The 20,272-nt window shown below is 42.3% G+C and overlaps 1 protein-coding gene across 1 annotated transcript; it reads right to left on the reverse strand.

Annotated features, from left to right (window-relative positions):
• Window positions 1-2,236: 2,236 nt before the first annotated feature.
• LOC139388110 (phosphorylase, glycogen, muscle A) lies at window positions 2,237-15,424 on the reverse strand. Its single transcript, XM_071134682.1, has 20 exons — window positions 14,624-15,424; window positions 11,453-11,554; window positions 11,167-11,245; window positions 10,887-10,990; window positions 10,458-10,589; window positions 10,079-10,190; window positions 9,821-9,903; window positions 9,140-9,283; window positions 8,628-8,720; window positions 7,954-8,100; window positions 7,587-7,750; window positions 7,304-7,418; window positions 6,984-7,085; window positions 6,731-6,878; window positions 6,587-6,645; window positions 6,316-6,457; window positions 5,996-6,206; window positions 5,147-5,281; window positions 4,295-4,361; window positions 2,237-3,920 (listed from the first exon to the last, which is right to left on the reverse strand). The coding sequence occupies exons 1-20, from the start codon at window positions 14,864-14,866 to the stop codon at window positions 3,768-3,770; spliced, it is 2,535 nt and encodes an 844-aa protein (XP_070990783.1). The 5' UTR covers window positions 14,867-15,424; the 3' UTR covers window positions 2,237-3,767.
• Between the last annotated feature and the right edge of the window lie 4,848 nt (window positions 15,425-20,272).

Raw genomic sequence — 20,272 nt, forward strand, 5'->3', positions numbered from 1 at the left:
AACATGCACACTTTATATGATTACACAAGAAGAAATGTATAGTTACAGTAACCTCAAAATGTGGCCATGGATGTGTTACTCATTTTAAGGTTAAATGTTATATTAGTTTGTAAGATTTGGTTGACAACGCAACCAAATTTCAACATTTAACGGAGATGTGTCTACTACTTGGATAATTACATCCCATAATTTAACTATGATTTTTGGTTGAGTTGGTGACGTGATTCAAACATGCAGTATAATTTGTGATCTTGTCGTAAGTTAAAAGGCAATGTATTGTATTTCAAAAGTGATATTTAATTGTGTCTCCATCTCAACCAAACATCGAAGTTAAAGAATAGGACTACATCAACTGAGACTTTAAATGAACTTTAAATGAAGAAAAATCTCCTTCAAATGTTTATGTTTGGTTGCGTTCACAACCAAACACAATTCAAAATCATCAGAGAGGAAGAGAGAGGCCCAATTCAGCAGAAAATCTGTCTCCCTCCAGCAGGTGGTGTTTTTTCCGTTGTCTCGCCCACCAAGCAAGGAGTGTTAATAAATATTATAAAAATAGTCTCGGCCTGTTGTATTGTCTATTTTTAGTTGAGTTCTGTGTTGAATTGAAACAATAGCTGTTGATGACTTTGCAAATGTTATATAGGCCTATATGGCATCATTGAACATACAGGTACACTACCAGTCAAAAGTTTGAAGGATTTCTCTTCATTGTTACTATTTTCTACAGTGTAGAAATAATAGTGATAATGATAAGAGTGTGCAAAGCTGTCATCAAGGCAAAGGGTGGCTACTTTGAAGAATCTCAAATGTAAAATATATTTTGATTTGTTTAACACTTTTTTGGTTACGACATGATTCCATATGTGTTATTTCATAGTTTTGATGTCTTCACAATTATTCTATAATGTAGAAAATAGTAAAAATAAAGAAAAACCCTTGAATGAGTAGATGTTCTAAAACTTTTGACCGGTAGTGTATATGTGGACCTTTTTTTTGTATATGAGTGATAAAGAAAGGTCACATTTAATTTGGTCTTTAAAACCTACCCTTTGGAATGACTTTGATAGCCACAGTGAATCTATTTTATTTTGAAGTGGAGATCGCTCAACAATCATTCTCATAATAGCAAACTGGTAAGAGTCAATGACAAATATCATAGCTAAGCAGGGCTTGGTTAAAACCCTTGATGCAAGGGCCTCCTGACTGGCACAGCAGTCTAAGGCATCAGCTTGAGGCATCACTACAGACCTGAGTTCGATCCCAGGCTGTGTCACAGCTGGCCATGACCAGGAGTCCCATGAGGCGGCGCACAATTGGCCCAGTGTCATCCGGGTTCGGGGAGGATTTGGCCGGCCTGGATTTCCTTGTCGCAATTGCGCTCTAGCGACTCCTTGTGGTGGGCTGTGCACCTGCAAGCTGACATGGTTGCCAGCAGGATGGTGTTTCCTCTGACAGGGGTGGGCAATTCCAGTCCTCAAGGGCCTGATTGGTGTCACAGTTTTGCTCCAATAATCACCTATTCATGATCTTCAGTTTAGAATGCAATTTGATTAATCAGCTGTGTTTGCTAGGGATGGAGAAAAAGTGTGACCCCAATCAGGCCCACGAGGACTGTAGTTGCCCACCCCCGTGAGTCTGACACATTGGTGCGAGCAGTGTGTCAAGTAGCAGTGCTGCTTGGCAGAGTCGTGTTTCGGAGGTCACATGGCTCTCGACCTTCGCCTCTCCAGAGTCCGTAGGTGAGTTGCAGCGATGGGACAAAACTGGATATCACGTAAAAGCACAAAAAAATACCTGGATGTGAGACCAGAGGGTAGCAATAAATAATTATTTTTCCCAGCAAGAGCTGCTGCACAGCCTATATATTTTTCCTGATAGTGGATGTGACGTTGAAGATCCGACGTTGTTTTAAAGGTACAAATTCAACATATTTTATTAAAGGTTAATCTATGTCAAAATTTGGTTACCATGATGACATAACCCTATGGTTTAAATTTCCACTCAAAACAACAGTTTTTTGTTGACTTTTTTTGGATGACTTGTCACAATACGTTGAGAAATTACATTGAAACAACGTTGATTCAATCAGTTTGTGCCCAGTGGGAGGTGGCAACTATACTGTTTCATAATTTCAGTTCGGGGACATGTGTCTTCAATTCTAAGATGCAACATCTCTAGAATGCCCATGCTGATAGTGGAATGTTTGTGCGTGGTGAAGAAAAGACAAAAGGCCTTAGTGTCTAGTATACTTTAATGTGTTTGTATAACTAGACTAGAACATCCTGAAAAGATGGGGTAGGAGGATGAGGCTTCGTTGGCCACAGTTGGCATTATTGACAGCCGTAAGGTGAAACAAACAGAGAGCTGGGGTTTCAGAAAGGGTGGCAAGGCCATAATGTGGGTTCCAACATCAAAACACTGACATGCTTCCTCCAACTGTGGAGCAGCTGTGTTATCCCACCCCTCCGCTGCTCTGCTTCACTGGTTCCCAGGCTAGCCCTCAGAGGCCTTCAAATAGACTACATGGATACGTTATTTTCTTCAGGTAAAGACGAAACATACGCAAGTTGACAAACATAAAGCTGTTTAGCATTGTTTTTTCTACACAATTAAAAAGTAAAAAGACTAGATCCACAGGTAGCTGGTTGCAGCTTCATTGGGGAGGACACGCTCGTAGTAACGGCTGGATCGGAATAGTATCAAACACATGGTTTCCATGTTGTTGATACCATTCCTGTCACTCCATTCCTGTCACTCCATTCCAGTCACTCCATTCCAGTCACTCCCTTCCAGTCACTCCCTTCCAGTCATTATTTTGAGCCGTCCTCCCCTCAGCAACCCTTCTGTGGGAGATTCAGACAACATATTGATGCAGGCCTGTGTCCCCTCAGAGGGTTAGGCACCATACATCACAGGAGGTTGCTGGCACCTTAATTGGGAAGAACGGGCTTGTTTTAATGTCTGGGCAGAATATATGGAATGGTATCAACTACATCAAACACATGGTTTCCATGTGTTTGAAGCCATTCCATCCGGTCTGTTGCGGCCATTATTATGAGACGTTCTACCCTCACCAGTCAACACTGCCATACATATAAGGTAGATGGGATGTAGAGGGGCAAACCCATCCATGTCATTTTATGGACAGAAAAGAGCAGACACTCTGAGCTGTCTGATCAGGGCCAGTGTCTATTGTCCGCTAAGAGGGGCAAACACAGCGCGGTCATGGCAGTACCCTAAGAGAATGATTGTTCTCATCATGGACTAGAGTCTATGCTTTGAGAATGCATGCATGATACTGACAGCATTCAAGCTAAGATAAAAAACACACAGCTCAACCTACTCTTGCATTTCAGACCACAGGAACTCATTCAGAATGGATCCAAGCCTACATACATTTTGATAAACTCCAGAATGCACAACCAAACACAAAACCCACCACACAACTCATGTCTTCGCCACAACAGCAGTTTAGATTGTAACTACCTGCACGGTCTGATTAGTGACGGAACAGCGAAAACCCGTAAATACACCTCTCTATTTTTACAAAACAGAAGGCATTGCTTCATTTATTGTTATTCTGGTCTCAAGACCTGTCACAATAAGGTTTGAGCCGTGTGACAAATTAGACAGGCATCAATCATTACAGTCATTCAAGTGCTTTGAGAAATGATTTGCCATTCTCCTCAGACGTATTCAATGGTGCTTATCTCCTAACAGCAGTAGCATGGGGTCAGTGGTGGGGATGGGATTGGACGGACAGCTTATTTGAGTTTCTCATCGGGGGCAGGGATCTTTTCCAGGCTGGGCTCCATGCCCCAGATCTCTCGGGCGTACTGGGCAATGGTGCGGTCACTGGAGAATTTACCACAGCCCGCAATGTTATGGATCACCATCTTGGTCCATTCCTTGGGATTCTGTTAGTAGAGAGAGACGGAGGGACAGACAGGAGGGAAGGAAAGATTGTTGAGATCACACTGCATAAAGTGAAATCTAAGCAAGCCTAAATATCTAATATTGAGTGATAATTCACTTAAATTGAGTGTGTTTTTCTTGTTTTTTCTTAGCAACCTAAAAAAGGCTTAATACGAGTAATTTATCTTCTTTCAAGATATTTTACCTTTATCGTCTTATTAAGATAAAATGTCTTGAAATAAGAAAAATTCTCACCTAATATAAGATATTTAGGCTTGCTTAGATTTCACTTTTTGCAGTGCAATATTTGAGAAGGTATGGACAGATACCTTAACCAGGTGACCTAGGACCTATGCTGTTTAGCCATAACACTGACCCTGTATAGTTGGTTGACCTTGTCCTGGCATTTGATGTAGGCTTCGTAGTCAGCAAACACCTTGAACCTGTGCATAAAACATTAGATAAGAATAAATACAAGAACATACATTTGAGGTGCATCTGCACACATAAAGCCTTCCCTTTTGATTGGTGGGGTATAAAACATATACATACAGTACCAATCAAAAGGTTGGACACACCTACTCATTCCAGGGTTTTTCTTTATTTCTGCATTGTAGAATAATAGTGAAGACATCAAAACTATGAAATAACACATGAAATCATCTCTTTTCTATCTTGTAATGTTAAATACAACAACTTGCCTATCAAGCTAGACAATTTCTCAACTCATAAATCTTGAAAAAAGTCCCTTCTCTACCCTTCTGCCACTGGCGCAGTGAGTTGCTGTGCTCATCCTCGTTGCCTGTGCGAGCTACCTACCGCCACCTAGTAGTGAATTTTAAAAATACCACCAGTAGGTTACTTTGGGGTTGCTAGCATGTGTTCTATCTCACAGCCAGGGCCAGGGAAGGGGTAACTGCAGGTAGACTGTTTGTCAGAGTAGAAAAAATTCAAATAAGTAAGGACTAGCGTGCTTGTTTTGACAGCATAGCCTAGTTAACTAGCTAATTCATCTGGCCTGTATTACTGATGATCAGCTAGTATAGCCCACCCCAACAGGGGCAAAGACGCTTAACTCCCTTTCATCTGTGGTTCTAGCTTGCTACTTCTACAATGTGTGATGAGTGAGTGTGCCCTTTAAAAAAAAACTTTGAGCACCTACCCCACCAAAGGTCATTGCATGGCCCTCTGTGTGAGTGTGAGTGAGCGTGTGTGTTGATATGATTACCTGTCGTGGTGCATCAGCAGGTCCACAAGTTCCTTGAAGAGGTCAGGCTGCTTGGGACTGAAGAAGCCGCCAGCAATCTGGTCCATGGCCTGCTTCAGCTCGGGAATACGGTTGTAGTACTCAGAGGCATGGTATCTGTGCAAGACAAAGGCAGTGTTTATATCTCGCTTTTCAGAAGGACGCAATCTCCAGTTTGGTTTTGCCTCTCTATTATCTTAAACAGAAAAACATGTGTTATCTTAAACGTTGAGATACACGGGAGACCTGGCCAGTCAGTATGTCTGCCCTGTCACTTGTCTATCTCCCTCTGACCTCACTGTCAACTCTGTATCCTGACTGGCACGGCCTCTGTAACCTGACTGGCACGGCCTCTGTATCCTGACTGGCACGGCCTCTGTATCCTGACTGGCACGGCCTCTGTATCCTGACTGGCACGGCCTCTGTAACCTGACTGGCACGGCCTCTGTATCCTGACTGGCACGGCCTCTGTATCCTGACTGGCACAGTCTCTGTATCCTGACTGGCACGGCCTCTGTATCCTGACTGGCACGGCCTCTGTATCCTGACTGGCACGGCCTCTGTATCCTGACTGGCACGGCATCTGTATCCTGACTGGCACGGCCTCTGTATCCTGACTGGCACAGTCTCTGTATCCTGACTGGCACGGCCTCTGTATCCTGACTGGCACGGCCCATGTATCCTGACTGGCACGGCCTCTTGTATCCTGACTGGCACAGCCTCTGTAACCCCCTACTCCGTTTACAGCACTCCCATTCCAGTGGATCAATTTCTCCTTACTTCCCTGTCCCTTACCCAGTGTCCTCTCTGCCTTCCGATCCCCATGCTCACCCTTTGCCGGCGTCCATTGCGTCCACATCCTCCACTCTCATACCGAAGATGAAGAGGTTTTCCTCTCCGGCCTCCTCGGCCATCTCCACGTTGGCTCCATCCATGGTGCCGATGGTCAGAGCACCATTCAGCATGAACTTCATGTTACCAGTGCCAGAGGCCTCGGTGCCAGCTGTAGAGATCTGCTCAGACAGGTCGGCAGAGGGGATGGCTGGGAGGAGACAAGGAGGGTGAGCAAAACTATAAGCATAGGGATGCAGTACAAGAAGAGTATACGTTACAACAACAGATACCCATGGAGTTACAGGTTAGTCAGTCACCTTTCTCAGCCAGGGTGACTCTGTAGTTCTCCAGGAAGATGACTTTGAGGCGGTCGCCGACAACAGGGTCGTGGTTGACAACCTCACCGATAGCTGTGATGAGACGGATGATCATCTTGGCTGTGTGGTAGCCTGGTGCAGCCTGGGAGAAAAGCAGGGGGGAGAGGGCGTTGCATAATAACAGTGAGTTGTGGATGAGAGGTATTGTTCTATATGTACTTCCTGTAACTACACGCAGGTGGCTGTGAAGGCTGAGGGGCACCAAACATACCTTTCCTCCGACCATGATGGTTCTTGGGGTCCAGTGCTTGTTGGGCTCCTTCTTGATACCTGATAAAGAGACAGAGGGGTATATAGTGAGTGAGTGAGTGAGTGAGTGAGTGAGTGAGTGAGTGAGTGCCAAAGTAGTACTAACGGTTGTAGTAGGTGATCATGTGCAGACAGTTGAGCAGCTGTCTCTTGTACTCGTGGATTCTTTTGACTTGGAAGTCAAACATGGACTGGGGGTTGATCTTGACCTTGTAGTGCTCCTCCAGGTGCACAGCGAACTTCAGCTTGTTCTCCTACATAAGGGGGGATATGATGGGGGCGTGGAGTTAACATAGACATACAGTAGGCTGTTACAGTATCTTAGTAAACACCAGAGGTGACAACTTAGTGAGACTCACCTGCTTGACTTTGGCGATGTCACGGATGAAAGCGTCATCATTAATGAACTTCAACAGTCGCTTAAGCTGGTCAAGGTCACGGATAAACTCCTCTCCAATTTTCTGACCAACGGGATGACATGAGAAATGTTAAGTGAGCAAGTATCCGCTTACTGATACTATCATCAAGAACAGAAACATCTATTTAACTACACTGATATTATAAATGATTCTATGAATATAAGGATGTATATGTATTTCTTCATATAGACAAATGGCTACATCCAGTGAAAATCTCTCACTCCATTCTAAATGCTAACTCTTTTGCAACAACCCCGCACCTCTGCGATGACCTCCGCCAAGCCGGGGTTGCACATAACCAGCCAGCGACGGGGGGTGATCCCATTGGTCTTGTTCTGAAACTTGTGTGGGTCCAACTCATAGAAGTCCTTGAACCTGCACATAGTAGCACAAACCATATCAAACTAGGTCACTTTAGCTCTTCAAACAAATCCAATCAAAAATGTGCACCCATCACCAATGTTATCATAATGTGTATGTGTTGCGTTTGTGCCGTTGAAATATGATGATTTAAATGTATTTGTGTTTGTGTTGGACACGTACAGAGTGGCGATGAGGATCTCAGAGTGGATGCGGGCCACGCCGTTGACAGCATGGGAACCAACGATACACAGATGAGCCATGTTGACTTTCTTGCATCCTCCCTCCTCAATCAGGGACATGCGGCGCATACGGTCGTGGTCTCCAGGGAACTTAGAGGCAACGTACTGGAGGGACAGGTGAAACAAAGGTTTAGGTTTCCTCAAGGTGGACATTAATATTCTGTAACAAAGTTGGATTTCAATAAAGTTAGCCTATACATCGTGGTACAATAGTTTCAGTTAGATAAAGCTTAAGGAACACTGGTCTGTAATCAACACTCTCTGTATGGTAGGCTACCATTAGTTTTTGTGCCATCGGTCTCACGTACCTCCATGAAGCGACGGTTGATCTCGAAGATGATCTCCAGGTGACGGGGCAACAGGTGATGGAACAGGTCAATGGGCCAGCGCTCCAGGGCCTCAGGCAGCACAGTGTGGTTTGTGTAGGCACATGTACGGACACACACGTCCCAGGCCTGGACACACACAGGGACAGAGGTAAGATAATACCCTTTATATACCTCATGGTTAATTTGACCCTCTCTAGACAGAAGTAGGATACATTAATGGTAGTCTTAGTAGTCCTAGCTTTACATTTGTTCTAAATCGTTATCTGTAGTGTGTTGCCAAGCCTACACATTCTACTATGCTGGTATTGTTTGCCCCCTGCTGGTATCATTATGAATTTAAGTATGTGTGTGTTGTAGTGGGGACAGTAACATTAGTCATCAATTTTTCTCATGTTTTATTTGTATGTCTAGCACATATAATATAATTTTAAAGTATGCATTAAGGTGTCTGTAATATAATACATGTGGCAAAAACACATGTAGACATTAATACATACATTTATATAGCTTTTAAAATATTTGTTTACAATGGTGAGGGAGTGCCAAGATGGAGGCAAGGTGGCTTCAACACAGCACCCCCAATCAGTTATCTAGTGTATATATAAATCTTTCCAGCTCCTCGTTAACCAGGACCCTCACTAGCTTCCACTCACCTTGTCCCAACCCAGCTTCTCCTCATCAACCAGGACCCTCATCAGCTCAGGAATAGCCATGGCAGGGTGAGTGTCATTCAGCTGGATGGCAACCTGGATGTGAAAGACATCGAGTACATTGTTATTCTTTTTATTATATCACGCATTCACACCAGTGCACCCTTGCACTTTACAATGGAGCAAAATGTTCAGTCTTCTCTTTTCAAAACAGGTTGAACTGTTATTTTTATTCTGCAGGCACCTGTAACTTACCACAGGTGAGATAAATGACACAATTGCCAAATTAATTGGAATTTTGAATAATTTAGTCCAGACCATTTTTTGACTAGAAAAATAGAAATGTCAGTTTTTATTATAATTTTTGGGGTCCGGTGTCATTGCAAATCAAACAAATACGTTGTAAATGAAACAACAATTTCAACTTATTTTAAAAGAAAGAGAGCGAATCGTGCCACAAGGGTGACATAAAAACTTATCAGTATAGGTTTGAATAACCAATAGGGGGTTCTCACTTTGTTTGGTAGCTCGGCAAAGTCTGTGCGGACGACCTCTCTGGAGCCAAACTTAGAGGCCTTGAAACGACGGACGACGTCCTGCAGAGTGGCGGCCACCACAAAGTACTCCTGCTTCAGACGCAGCTCCTTGCCCTCAAAGAACTGGGGAGAAAGACATGTAGTGGTGAATCCACACTGACCTGCACATCTGTCTGTCGCCATCTTGAATTCAACACAATTCACTTGTTTTCAAATTCCAGTCAATACCAGTAATTTTTTGAGGGGGAAGAAATACAGAATATAGATCAGACATGTTATAATATGTTCTATATCTAAAATATAATATCTACAGTATATTCGTAAAGTATTTGGACCCCTTGACTTTTTACATTACATTTTATACATTAAAGCCTTATTATAACAGTGATGAAATGTTTTTTCCCCCCTTTTCAATATACCCATCAATACCCCATAATGACAAATCTGTTTTTTATTTTTAATAAATGTGTAGCATTTTCTAAAAACCTGTTTTCGCTTTGTCATTATGGGGTATACATGTTTTTAATCTATTTTAGAATAAGGTTGTAACATAACAAAATGTGGAAAAGGGAAGGGTTCTGAATACTTTCTGAATGCACTGTACAGCATATACAGTATATAATCGCTGCACATGGATATTAGAGAGAAATCTATCCTTACATTATCGTTGGGGTACAGCACGCGGGAAATGTTCTCACACAAGTTTCTGTCCAACACAGCCTGAATGTAGCCACCAACGTTGACTGTTGAGAAAGGGGAAAAACACACCCTAAGGATAATGGTTCCCGGTGGCCAATTATGTCATGCTACATGAGTAGCCATGTTAGCCATTTTCAGATTTGACAAAATAAGCATATGAAATGGTGGAATGCAGCCAGTCAAGGTGAAAACAATTAGCCAAGCAAAGTGTCGCCTTACAGTCTTTCAGGTTGAAGTCACATGGGGCCTTAGCAGACCACAGTCTCATGGTGTTGACAATGTTGTTCCTGTAGCCGGGAATAGGGGTGTCATATGGCAGAGCCAACACTACCTGTCAAAACAATTACAAGAGACTGAAGTTAAAGAAACCTGCTAACAGAATCCATATTCATTGATGGTCCATTGGTGGCATCCAGTTGCCGTAGCAACACCTTGTTTTTCTCCCCCTTCTCACACACACACACACACACACACACACAGACACACACACACAGACACGCACACACACACACACACACACACACACACACACACACACACACACACACACGTCTCCCTACTATGCTCAATCACACTCCGTCCCCTGTCCTTTATTCACCTGAGTGTCAACCCATTTCACACCATCTGGGGTGTGCTCGGTCCTGCCATAGAACTTGACGGGGCGCATGTACTCAGGGCGGGCCTTCTCCCAGGGGTTTCCGTAACGCAACCAATCATCGGCCTCCTCAACCTGTCAATCATTGGGTTATACAACAAATATAATATTTTCCTACTTGCACTGGCTTTGCTGATAACTACTTTATTGAGGGAAAGTGTATTTGCTACGACTATGATATGTGGTTGTCTCAACTAGCGGTCTTAAGATGAATGACCTAACTGTAAGTTGCTCTGGATCTGCTAAATGACAAAAATTGAAATGTAATACAGTCTGTCGGGCAACGTTGTTTCACAGTACTCCCCTTATGGTCTGAACATGATGAGGAAACCAAAGAAAAAGTTAAAAAGCATAGAAGTGTATGTAGGTTACCTGCCAGCCATTGACAATCTTCTGGTTGAAGATGCCAAACTCATAGCGGATACCATAGCCATAGGCAGCAAGGCCTAGAGAAGCCATTGAGTCCAGGAAGCATGCTGATGACCAGGGAAGGCTTAGGTTAGGGTTACACTGGCTAAATGACCTTATCATGTTTATTATCATGTTATATCGTTATTTTAATGTTTGGATCATTCTAGTATAATTCATACAATTGTCTAAGGCACACGAATGTCGCACTCTCTCTGTGAGAGGAAGTAGCTAGGCAACTGACCGGCAAGACGGCCAAGACCACCATTTCCCAGGCCAGCATCCTCTTCCATGTCCTCCAGCTCCTCCATGTCCAGACCCAGCTACGGAACAAAGGGGTTCAGGTCAAGTCAGGTTCAAATTACAGCTCTGCGGCCATGACATTCAGTAAGAACAGGGGTAGATATTTTGACAAATAAATCAAAATGAATGAGGGTAGAAAATGTAGTTATGTTACAGAAGGTGCAGTCAGTTTGACTGCCGTGGTGAGCCACAGCAATGAAAAAGCTGTGACTGTGAGCAACGCTCACCTGGTATATGGCCTCATCACAAGCGTTCTCCAGGGCCAGGTTCACCATAGTGTTCTGCAGGGTGCGACCCATATAAAACTCCAGGGAGATGTAGTACACACGCTGAGGACGAGATGATGGGGATAGAGTGAGAGAGAGATGAGAGTGGGATACCGTAGCAGAGCTAACATCCAGAGGAGAGACAATATTAAGAGTACGGCCATCTTCTTAAGTCTCTAACCCAATGAGTCAGAGTCTGCTGTTTTAATAAGTGCATTGAATTATTTTAAGGACTGTTGAACACTTGGTGAACGACTGCGTGGAAATCTGACACCTGAGCCTTACAGTAGTTTAGCCTTTGACCTTTCACATGTTGTTCTCTTGGTTTTTGGATAGGGAGGTCTGGAACACTCTCTGGCAGAGAGAGTAGAGGGGCGAGAGGGGAGAGGAGGGGACGGAGGGCAGAGAGGAGGGGGCGGAGGACAGAGAGGAGGGGGAGGGCAGAGAGGAGGGGGCGGAGGGCAGAGAGGAGGGGGAGGAGGGCAGAGAGGAGGGGGAGGGCAGAGAGGAGGGGGAGGAGGGCAGAGAGGAGGGGGAGGAGGGCAGAGAGGAGGGGGAGGGCAGAGAGGAGGGGGCAAAGGACTGAGAAGAGAGGTGATAGGTGCTACGGGAGACAGATTGCTGTTGGTGTTACATAACATTGGCATTTTGGCTCATGCAAAAATAGCTTCAGCTGGGGTTGTTGTAAAGGTTAGTCTATGTGTGATACTCATGAATAGTGAAAGAGATGTCTGAAAACATACTGTAGCTGTACCAGGGAGGGTACTGATGCACTAGAGTATCAAGTATGTAGAGGGCTAGTGTATCAAGTATGTTGAGGGCTGTGTATCAAGTCTAATAAATTACTTAATGTTGTACTCTGGGGGTACAGTGTACGAGTGAACCCTCCAAAAGAGGTGTAAATGTGCAGCTAAATGTGTACTAAACAAATATGAACATCTATCACAAAATTGGTATGTTGGGTCAAGGCATCTCTTAAATATTATATTCTAACCACTGGGGGTGCTCTTGAGCCAAAGAGGGCCCCCTAAATGGTCAAAAATATTATCCAGAAATGAACTCATTCCACAGGGGAGACTTTAAGGACACTGCTGACCTGCAAAATAACCATCTAAAACTGTCCCTGACCCTAACCCTGACCCTGATCCTGACCCTTACCCTTACCCTTACCCTGTCCCTGACCCTAACCCTGACCCTTACCCTTACCCTTACCCTGTCCCTGTCCCTAACCCTAACCCTGACCCTTACCCTTACCCTTACCCTAACCCTAACCCTAACCCTAACCCTGACACTTACCCTAACCCTGACCCTGACCCTGACCCATACCCTCACCCTAACCCTGACCCTTACCCTAACCCTGATCCTTACTGTAACCCTGACCCTTACCCTAACCCTGATCCTTACTCTAACCCTGACCCTTACCCTCACCATGACCCTAACCCTGACCCTTACCCTGACCCTTACAGTAACCTAATTTGAGCCAATTCTGAGATTTAAATATAGGTTTGCAGGTCAGGACTGTCCGTCTAGATATTTCCATTGCGCAGTACAGTACGCAGCATACCTCCCCCATACCCAGAAAAAGTTTTTTTAAATCCTAAAACTAAAGAGTGTGTGGTTTCATTAGATTATTAATATATTATGATATCATATGTGTAAATGAACCAGTCAATACTCAATTAAACATATGAATTAAAATACACTCGTTGATGTTTCAATCATTCAGTCCCTTTCACTCCAATATTGATATCTGGTTTAGTTTTTTTCTGTGTCAAGAAGATCTCTTTAGATCCTGTTCATATTTACTGACTAGGTTTCACTGTCTGTAAGGATGTTTCATGAATAAGGTAGTTATGGAAGAGGCTGATTCACAACTACACAGAAGGCTCAGTCTGATAAAACTAATGAACTAGATCGAAGGCTCAGTCTGATAAAAACGAATCAATAAGTGTATGGAAACAAAGTGTTCCCCTGCTCCTTTACACTCGTTGATGTCAATTGGCACCTCTGCTACTCCTACAGCTGTAGCTATATCGGCTCTAGGATGAACTGGGTGAACTACATGTACGGGGGGAGACGGTCACAGAGAGGTTTAGTATTACAGCACAACATCGGCAGATCCTCACGGCTGAGGAGCACTAGTGAATTGGAAATGTCATGGTGATACCGCTTGCATTAATGCAGCAATGCAACAGTTGGCAAAGAGAAGTAACCCAGGGACAGAGACCCTCTGTGGACAGCGGCATGTTGCTGGGGAATGACTAGTAAAATACCCTTACAGTAGTGAATTATACAACCAGGCTTCAAATGTGCCATTTCACTCTGTGTTAAAAGTATACAGTATGCGTGATAAGAGTATACAGTATGTGTGATAAGAGTATACAGTATGTGTGATAGGTGTGATATTAAATTGCCTTGAAGCTCTTATGATCTTGTGCTCCGTTGGTAGAGCATGGCACTTGCAATACCAGGGTTGTGGGTTCAATTCCCATGTGGGATCAGTATGAAAAGAAAGTTTAAAAAATGTATGCACTCACTACTCTAAGTAGCTCTGGGTAAAATAATCTGACAACTACAATGTAAAAATATGACATTTTCAAACCATATGTCCTAAATTGCCTATTATCCTGCCCATAACACTGGCCACTGGAACGATGGGATTATCACCTGAGGTCGGGGGCACACAATAATAAATGAATTAGTGAAATATTGGGTGGTATGACCAAGACCACTAGAATACAATATTACTATGTTATTTACTGTTCTCACAGTATGCCCATATATTTCCCATATACTTATTTTAATCGTTTTTTAACATGGAATGCTCTTCATGATAAGTTACTAATGTTGTCTATTTTTCATTGCTAGATGTTACTGTGAAACTAAAGGGGAATTTGACATCCCATTCTATTCCATTTGTTTCTGTCTTTGTTTATATTAGTTTCTATCATATTAGTTTCTATCATATTAGTTTCTATCATATTAGTTTCTATCATATTAGTTTCTATTATACTAGTTTATGCTATATTTGTTTATATTATATTAGTTGATATTCCATTTTATTTGTTCTATTCTATTGTGTGGATTTTAGGAGGCTACAGATGATATGAGCATTTGAACATTGGAACTTACTTTGGGATCTTTCTCATAGTAGTACTGCTGGGTTCTGATCCACCTGCCCACCAAGTGGTCGCGCACGGTGTTGGCGAGAGCAAAGTAGTAATCCCGTTTGTTTGCCACATTTCTGTCCTTGACCAGTGTAAAATGGAGATGCCTGTTGAAAGCGACCTTCAGTTCTGCAACATTTTCCACACCAGCAAGACCTCTCACGGAGATCTGCTTCCTTTTATCGTGGTCTGAAAAAGGTTTTGACATGATGCTCTACCCCTGGCTTCCTTGTTCCAATACAACTTCAGGTGCACGTCCAGCCAGTTCAGATACGACTACAGAAGCACCCACATGGATGGGTCATGATCACCTATTTATAAGAGTGATCATAAATATTAAGAAGAAGGCGGAGCATACTCAAAAGGAAAAGCCAATTGCTACTTAGTCCCCATGATTACATAGGAATATTTCAAATATTTAGATTAAGGCCTATTTCACATCTTGCAGTCTAGAAACTAAATGAATCTGAATTGAATTGTGAAAAAAACTACTTTGAATAATACGCATCGAATAATGTTTCATAAATGGCAAAACAGATAGTAAAAAAAATAAAGGTTTAGAAGTGTCTATGGATTTAGGCCTATCTGAGAGATAAGAAAGCTCTGATTTTTATTTTAAATTGACTCATATTTAACCCCTTTATTTGGCACCAAAGTACTTCCATTCTTTTTAAACTTGTACCTGGCTACCTTAAGACGAGTCTTGTGTGCATCCTAGAGCAAAACAACCGACATGTACATGTTCCTAAGAGTGTCACCTTTCAATGGTGAGTACTACTGTACATGTTAGTGTGTGGCCCAAACTGTTCGGACAGACAGAAGCTGGCGGATTGGCGGTACCGACTTCAGACGAGTCCCATGACGCTTGTGGGTGTTGTAGAGCAAAAATCTGTTCAGACACTACAGACGTTCTTATGAGAAGGCAGATTTTGGGAATGTCTCCTGGTCTGACAAACACAGCTGAAGGCCGACATCGGCGTATGCGGCGTATTGAGGTGTATTTTAATGGAGTAAAATAATGTTGAGATTACCTCGGGGGCGCGGACATCGACTCTGGTGTGACCAGTGTTCTACTGGTATAACATGTGCAATAGGAATGATCCTATGAATTTGTTCTACTAGTATGTGGCCAGACATCTATGTTTATTTCTCTCTACAACCACAGAGTTTCTAAACCCAGAGGCGAAACATCACCAGACTTCCGGAAACACTTGCGAAACAGACAAAGTTTTTAATGTCACGTGCACAAGTACAGTGAAATGCCTTTCTTGCAAGCTCTAAACCCAACAAGGCAGTAATCAATAACAATGTAATACTAAATATAACAAGTTAGAACAAAAACACACGAGATATAAAAATAAGAAATAAGAAGAACACGATGAAGTAAGTCAGCATACTATATACACGGTCAGTTCCAGTACCATATTTACAATGTGCAGGAATATAAGGGTAAGGTGAGTAGGCTACAGGATATAAGACAAACAGAGTAGCAGCAGCTTGTATGTGAGTGGGGGTGCGTGTGTGTAGAGTCACTTTAAATGTATGTGCATATTATTGTGAGTGAGCAGATGATGGAATGAGTGTTTGTGTGTGTGTTGGTGTGGCAGTGTGTGTGTTATTACTCATGGAACATGTTATTACTCGTGGAACGTGTTATTACTTGTGGAACATGTTATTACTCATGGAACATGTTATTACTCGTGGAACATGTTATTACTCATGGAACATGGTATTACTCGTGGAACATGGTATTACTCGTGGAACATGTTATTACTCATGGAACATGTTATTACTCATGGAACATGTTATTACATGTTATTACTCATGGCACATGTTATTACTCATGGTACATGTTATTACACATGGAACATGTTATTCCTCATGGAACATGTTATTACATGTTATTACTCATGGAACATGTTATTACTCATGGTACATGTTATTATTCATGGAACATGTTATTCCTCATGGAACATGTTATTACTCATGGAACATGTTATTACTCGAGGAACGTGTTATTACATGTTATTACTCATGGAACATGTTATTACTCATGGAACGTGTTATTACATGTTATTACTCGTGGAACATGTTATTACTCATGGTACATGTTATTACTCATGGAACATGTTATTCCTCATGGAACATGTTATTACATGTTATTACTCGTGGAACATGTTATTACTCATGGAACATGTTATTACTCGTGGAACGTGTTATTACATGTTATTACTCATGGAACATGTTATTACATGTTATTACTCATGGAACATGTTATTATTCATGGAACATGTTATTACTCGTGGAAGAGACAAACTTTTCATTTTCGTCAAAAACAACTTTGTATTGAAGGAGTAACTTTGATTTGATGGCCTGCACATGCACAGTTTGGTGCGAGACAACCGTTAGACCCGAGGACGTGTTTCTACACATGAGCTTAGCTAACCAACTTAACCATGACATCGCCTACAAGTGTGATCTGGGATTTCTATTGGAGAAGCAGTTTCTGCCTATCTTCATACTGTACTGTCTTTGGCGCTATCATGGAGGCCTGGTTCATTAATAGCAGCTGTGACCCAGCCTCAAAGGCCATGATATTTGGAAGGCATGTCTGGTTAATGTCAGGAGCCAGTAGACAACACTTGAAGCCTGACACAAACAAAACACTCCCACAGCTTTAAGAGAAGGGCAATATTTGTTTCAGTGACCTTTCTGCATTAGGATGGTGTAATCATTATTGCGTCTTGTCCCTGCAGTGAGTTTACTTACTGTAGAAGCTGTTTCATAATGAAAACTAATAGAAAAACTGAAACTCATAGAATTTACACGTATGTTAACAATTTCCAAAGCATTTGTTTCTAGTTGTAAGAGACCTCAACAATTCTAATGCTGTCTGAAAACAGAAGATTACAATACTTCACGAAAAGGGCAAAAATGTAACAAAGAACAGAAAGCGAGGGTTAGGTCTGATAGAGAGGTGCTGGCAGGGATCGGTAGGTCACATGAGCCAAACATTCCATATTTCCATCAACTCAACACCACTTGAAATTTACATTGACCATCTGGGTCCAAAAATGTTCTCTCGTTGTCATATGCATATGTTGGCATATGTATTTACATAGAAAGGTGAACAGTGAATTTGGATGAGCTAGGAAATGCAGTGGCTCAGTGGTCTAAGGCACTGCATCTCAGTGCTAGAGTCCCATAGGGCGGCGCACAATTGGTCCGGGTTTAGCCAGTATATGCCGTCATTGTAAATAAGAATTTGTTCTTAACTGACTTGCCTAGTTAAATAAACATTAAATGTTACATTACATTGTTTTATTTTTTTAAAGGTCCGGTAGAGGCACTGGCAGGGAATGGTAGGTCACATTACATATATGTGTTCGTCATTTAGCAGATGCTCTTATCCAAAGCGACTTACGGTTAGTGCATTCATCTTAAGACCGCTTGATGAGACAACCACATTATCACAGTCGTAGTAAGTAATCCTTATTTATTTTTTTATTTTTTTACAAATAAGCCTACTTACAACAAAAAAACATGATTGCATTTCTCAAATTGAAATTGCATTCCTTGTCATTGATAACATGAAAGAATGCAGTACATGTTCTACTCCATTGACTTCCAGGAATCAAAACCCTCTTTCCTTTGACATTGATCCCAGTGAAGACTGGGATGTAAACCAGCTACAATTAAATGGAATTATATATAAATAAAAATTATACAGAACATTGCATGTCCCTATACTATAGTTGTCATGCTCACATCAGTAGGGTAGGGTCATGGGTCATAGTAGGGTCATAGGAAATGACCCCTTGGCCTGGACAGATGGAACAGGAACCTAGAGCTTGACAGCTTGTGCACAGTTACTGTCTGTTTGAGATAGCCTCTGAGTACAACAGCTCATCTGGAATTGCTGTATAATAAATGTGTAGTGGGCAGTCATATTTGACATACATTACATATGACATTATAAATACCTCACATGTGACTCGTAATGAGACTAAGCAATTAGCCTATTAAAATGTTAACCTGACTCCATAAAGATAATTAAAATATACAAGCAAGCATGAGGCAACGAGCTGATGTTGACTAGCAATAATTGGTCTGAGAATTGTCTATATGAAAGGCAGATATTTAATTAACATTGTACAATGAATTAATTCACATACCAGGCATAAAGCTTAAGTTACAAAGCATTAACAACTATTACAAAGCATACTTGTAGGCATATAGATCCTAAGGTTAACTTACAGGACAAAACATGAACAAAGAGATGGTTACTAAGCTAGAAGCCTAGAAGCCCAGGAAATTAGAATTGATAATCTAGCCTTCCTCCATGGACTGGATACAGGATAAGAGAGAGAACAAAAGTTTTTCATTTCATTTATAACATCTGAAGGTGTAACCTTTCAACCCAAAACCAACCACCATTGACCAATCAAACAATACCAAGTTCACAGTAACCTCAACACTCCCAGTGTCTGGTGGAAAGCAGACTGACCCAGGTTTTCCTCTAGGATTTTGCTTGTGCTCAGCTCCATTCCGTTTATTTTTGTATCCTGAAAAACTCCCCAGTGTCACACCCTGATTTGTTTCACATGCCTTTGTGCCTGTCTCCACCTCCTTCCAGGTGTCGCCCATCTTCCCCATTATCCCCTGTGTATTTATACCTGTGTTCTCTGTTTGTCTGTTGCCAGTTCGTTTTGTTTCGTGAAACCTACCAGCGTTTGTTCCCCTGCTCCTGTCTGTTCTTGCTCCTGTTTTCTAGTCTTTGCCGGTTTTGACCGTTCTGCCTGATCTGACCCTGAGACTGCCTGCCCTGACCCTCAGGACTGCCTGCCCTGACCCTGAGACTGCCTGCCGTTCTGGACCTTTTGCACCCACTCTGGATCTCCGCCTGCTGTTGACCTGTCACTTACTGATCTCTGCCTGCCGTTGACCTGTCACTTACTGATCTCCGCCTGTCGTTAACCTGTCATTTGCCTGCCCCTGTACTAGAGATAAACATTTCTTTCTTCGACACTGTCTGGATCTGGGTCATACCTGAAACATGATACCCAGTCCTTAATAATTATAAGCATACCCGTAACATGATGCAGCCACCACTATGCTTGAAAATATGGAGAGTGTGTTGTATTGGATTTGCCCCAAACATAACACTTTGTATTCAAAGAAAAATGTGAATTTCTTTGCCACATTTTTTGCAGTATTACTTTGGTGCCTTTTTGCAAACTGGATGCATGTTTTAAAAAATGTGTATTATGTACAGGCTTCCTTCTTTTCACACTGTCATTTAGGTTAGTATTGTGGAGTAACTACAATTTTGTTGATCCATCCTCAGTTTTCTCCCATCACAGCCATTGAACTCTGTAACTGTTTTAAAATCACCATTAACCTTATGGTATAAGGGCACAAGGCGAGACGCAGATGCAGACCCGGGAGGTAGATGGTTTGAGTCTTGATATTTATTAAACAATCCAAAAGGGGTAGGCAAGAGAATGGTCGTGGACAGGCAAAAGGTCAAAACCAGTTCAGAGTCCAGGAGGTACAGAATGGCAGGCAGGCTCGAGGTCAGGGCAGGCAGAATGGTTAGGGCAGGCGGGTACAA

This window comes from Oncorhynchus clarkii, chromosome 29 (assembly GCF_045791955.1).
Source record: "Oncorhynchus clarkii lewisi isolate Uvic-CL-2024 chromosome 29, UVic_Ocla_1.0, whole genome shotgun sequence".
NCBI classification, from domain to species: Eukaryota; Metazoa; Chordata; class Actinopteri; order Salmoniformes; family Salmonidae; genus Oncorhynchus; species Oncorhynchus clarkii.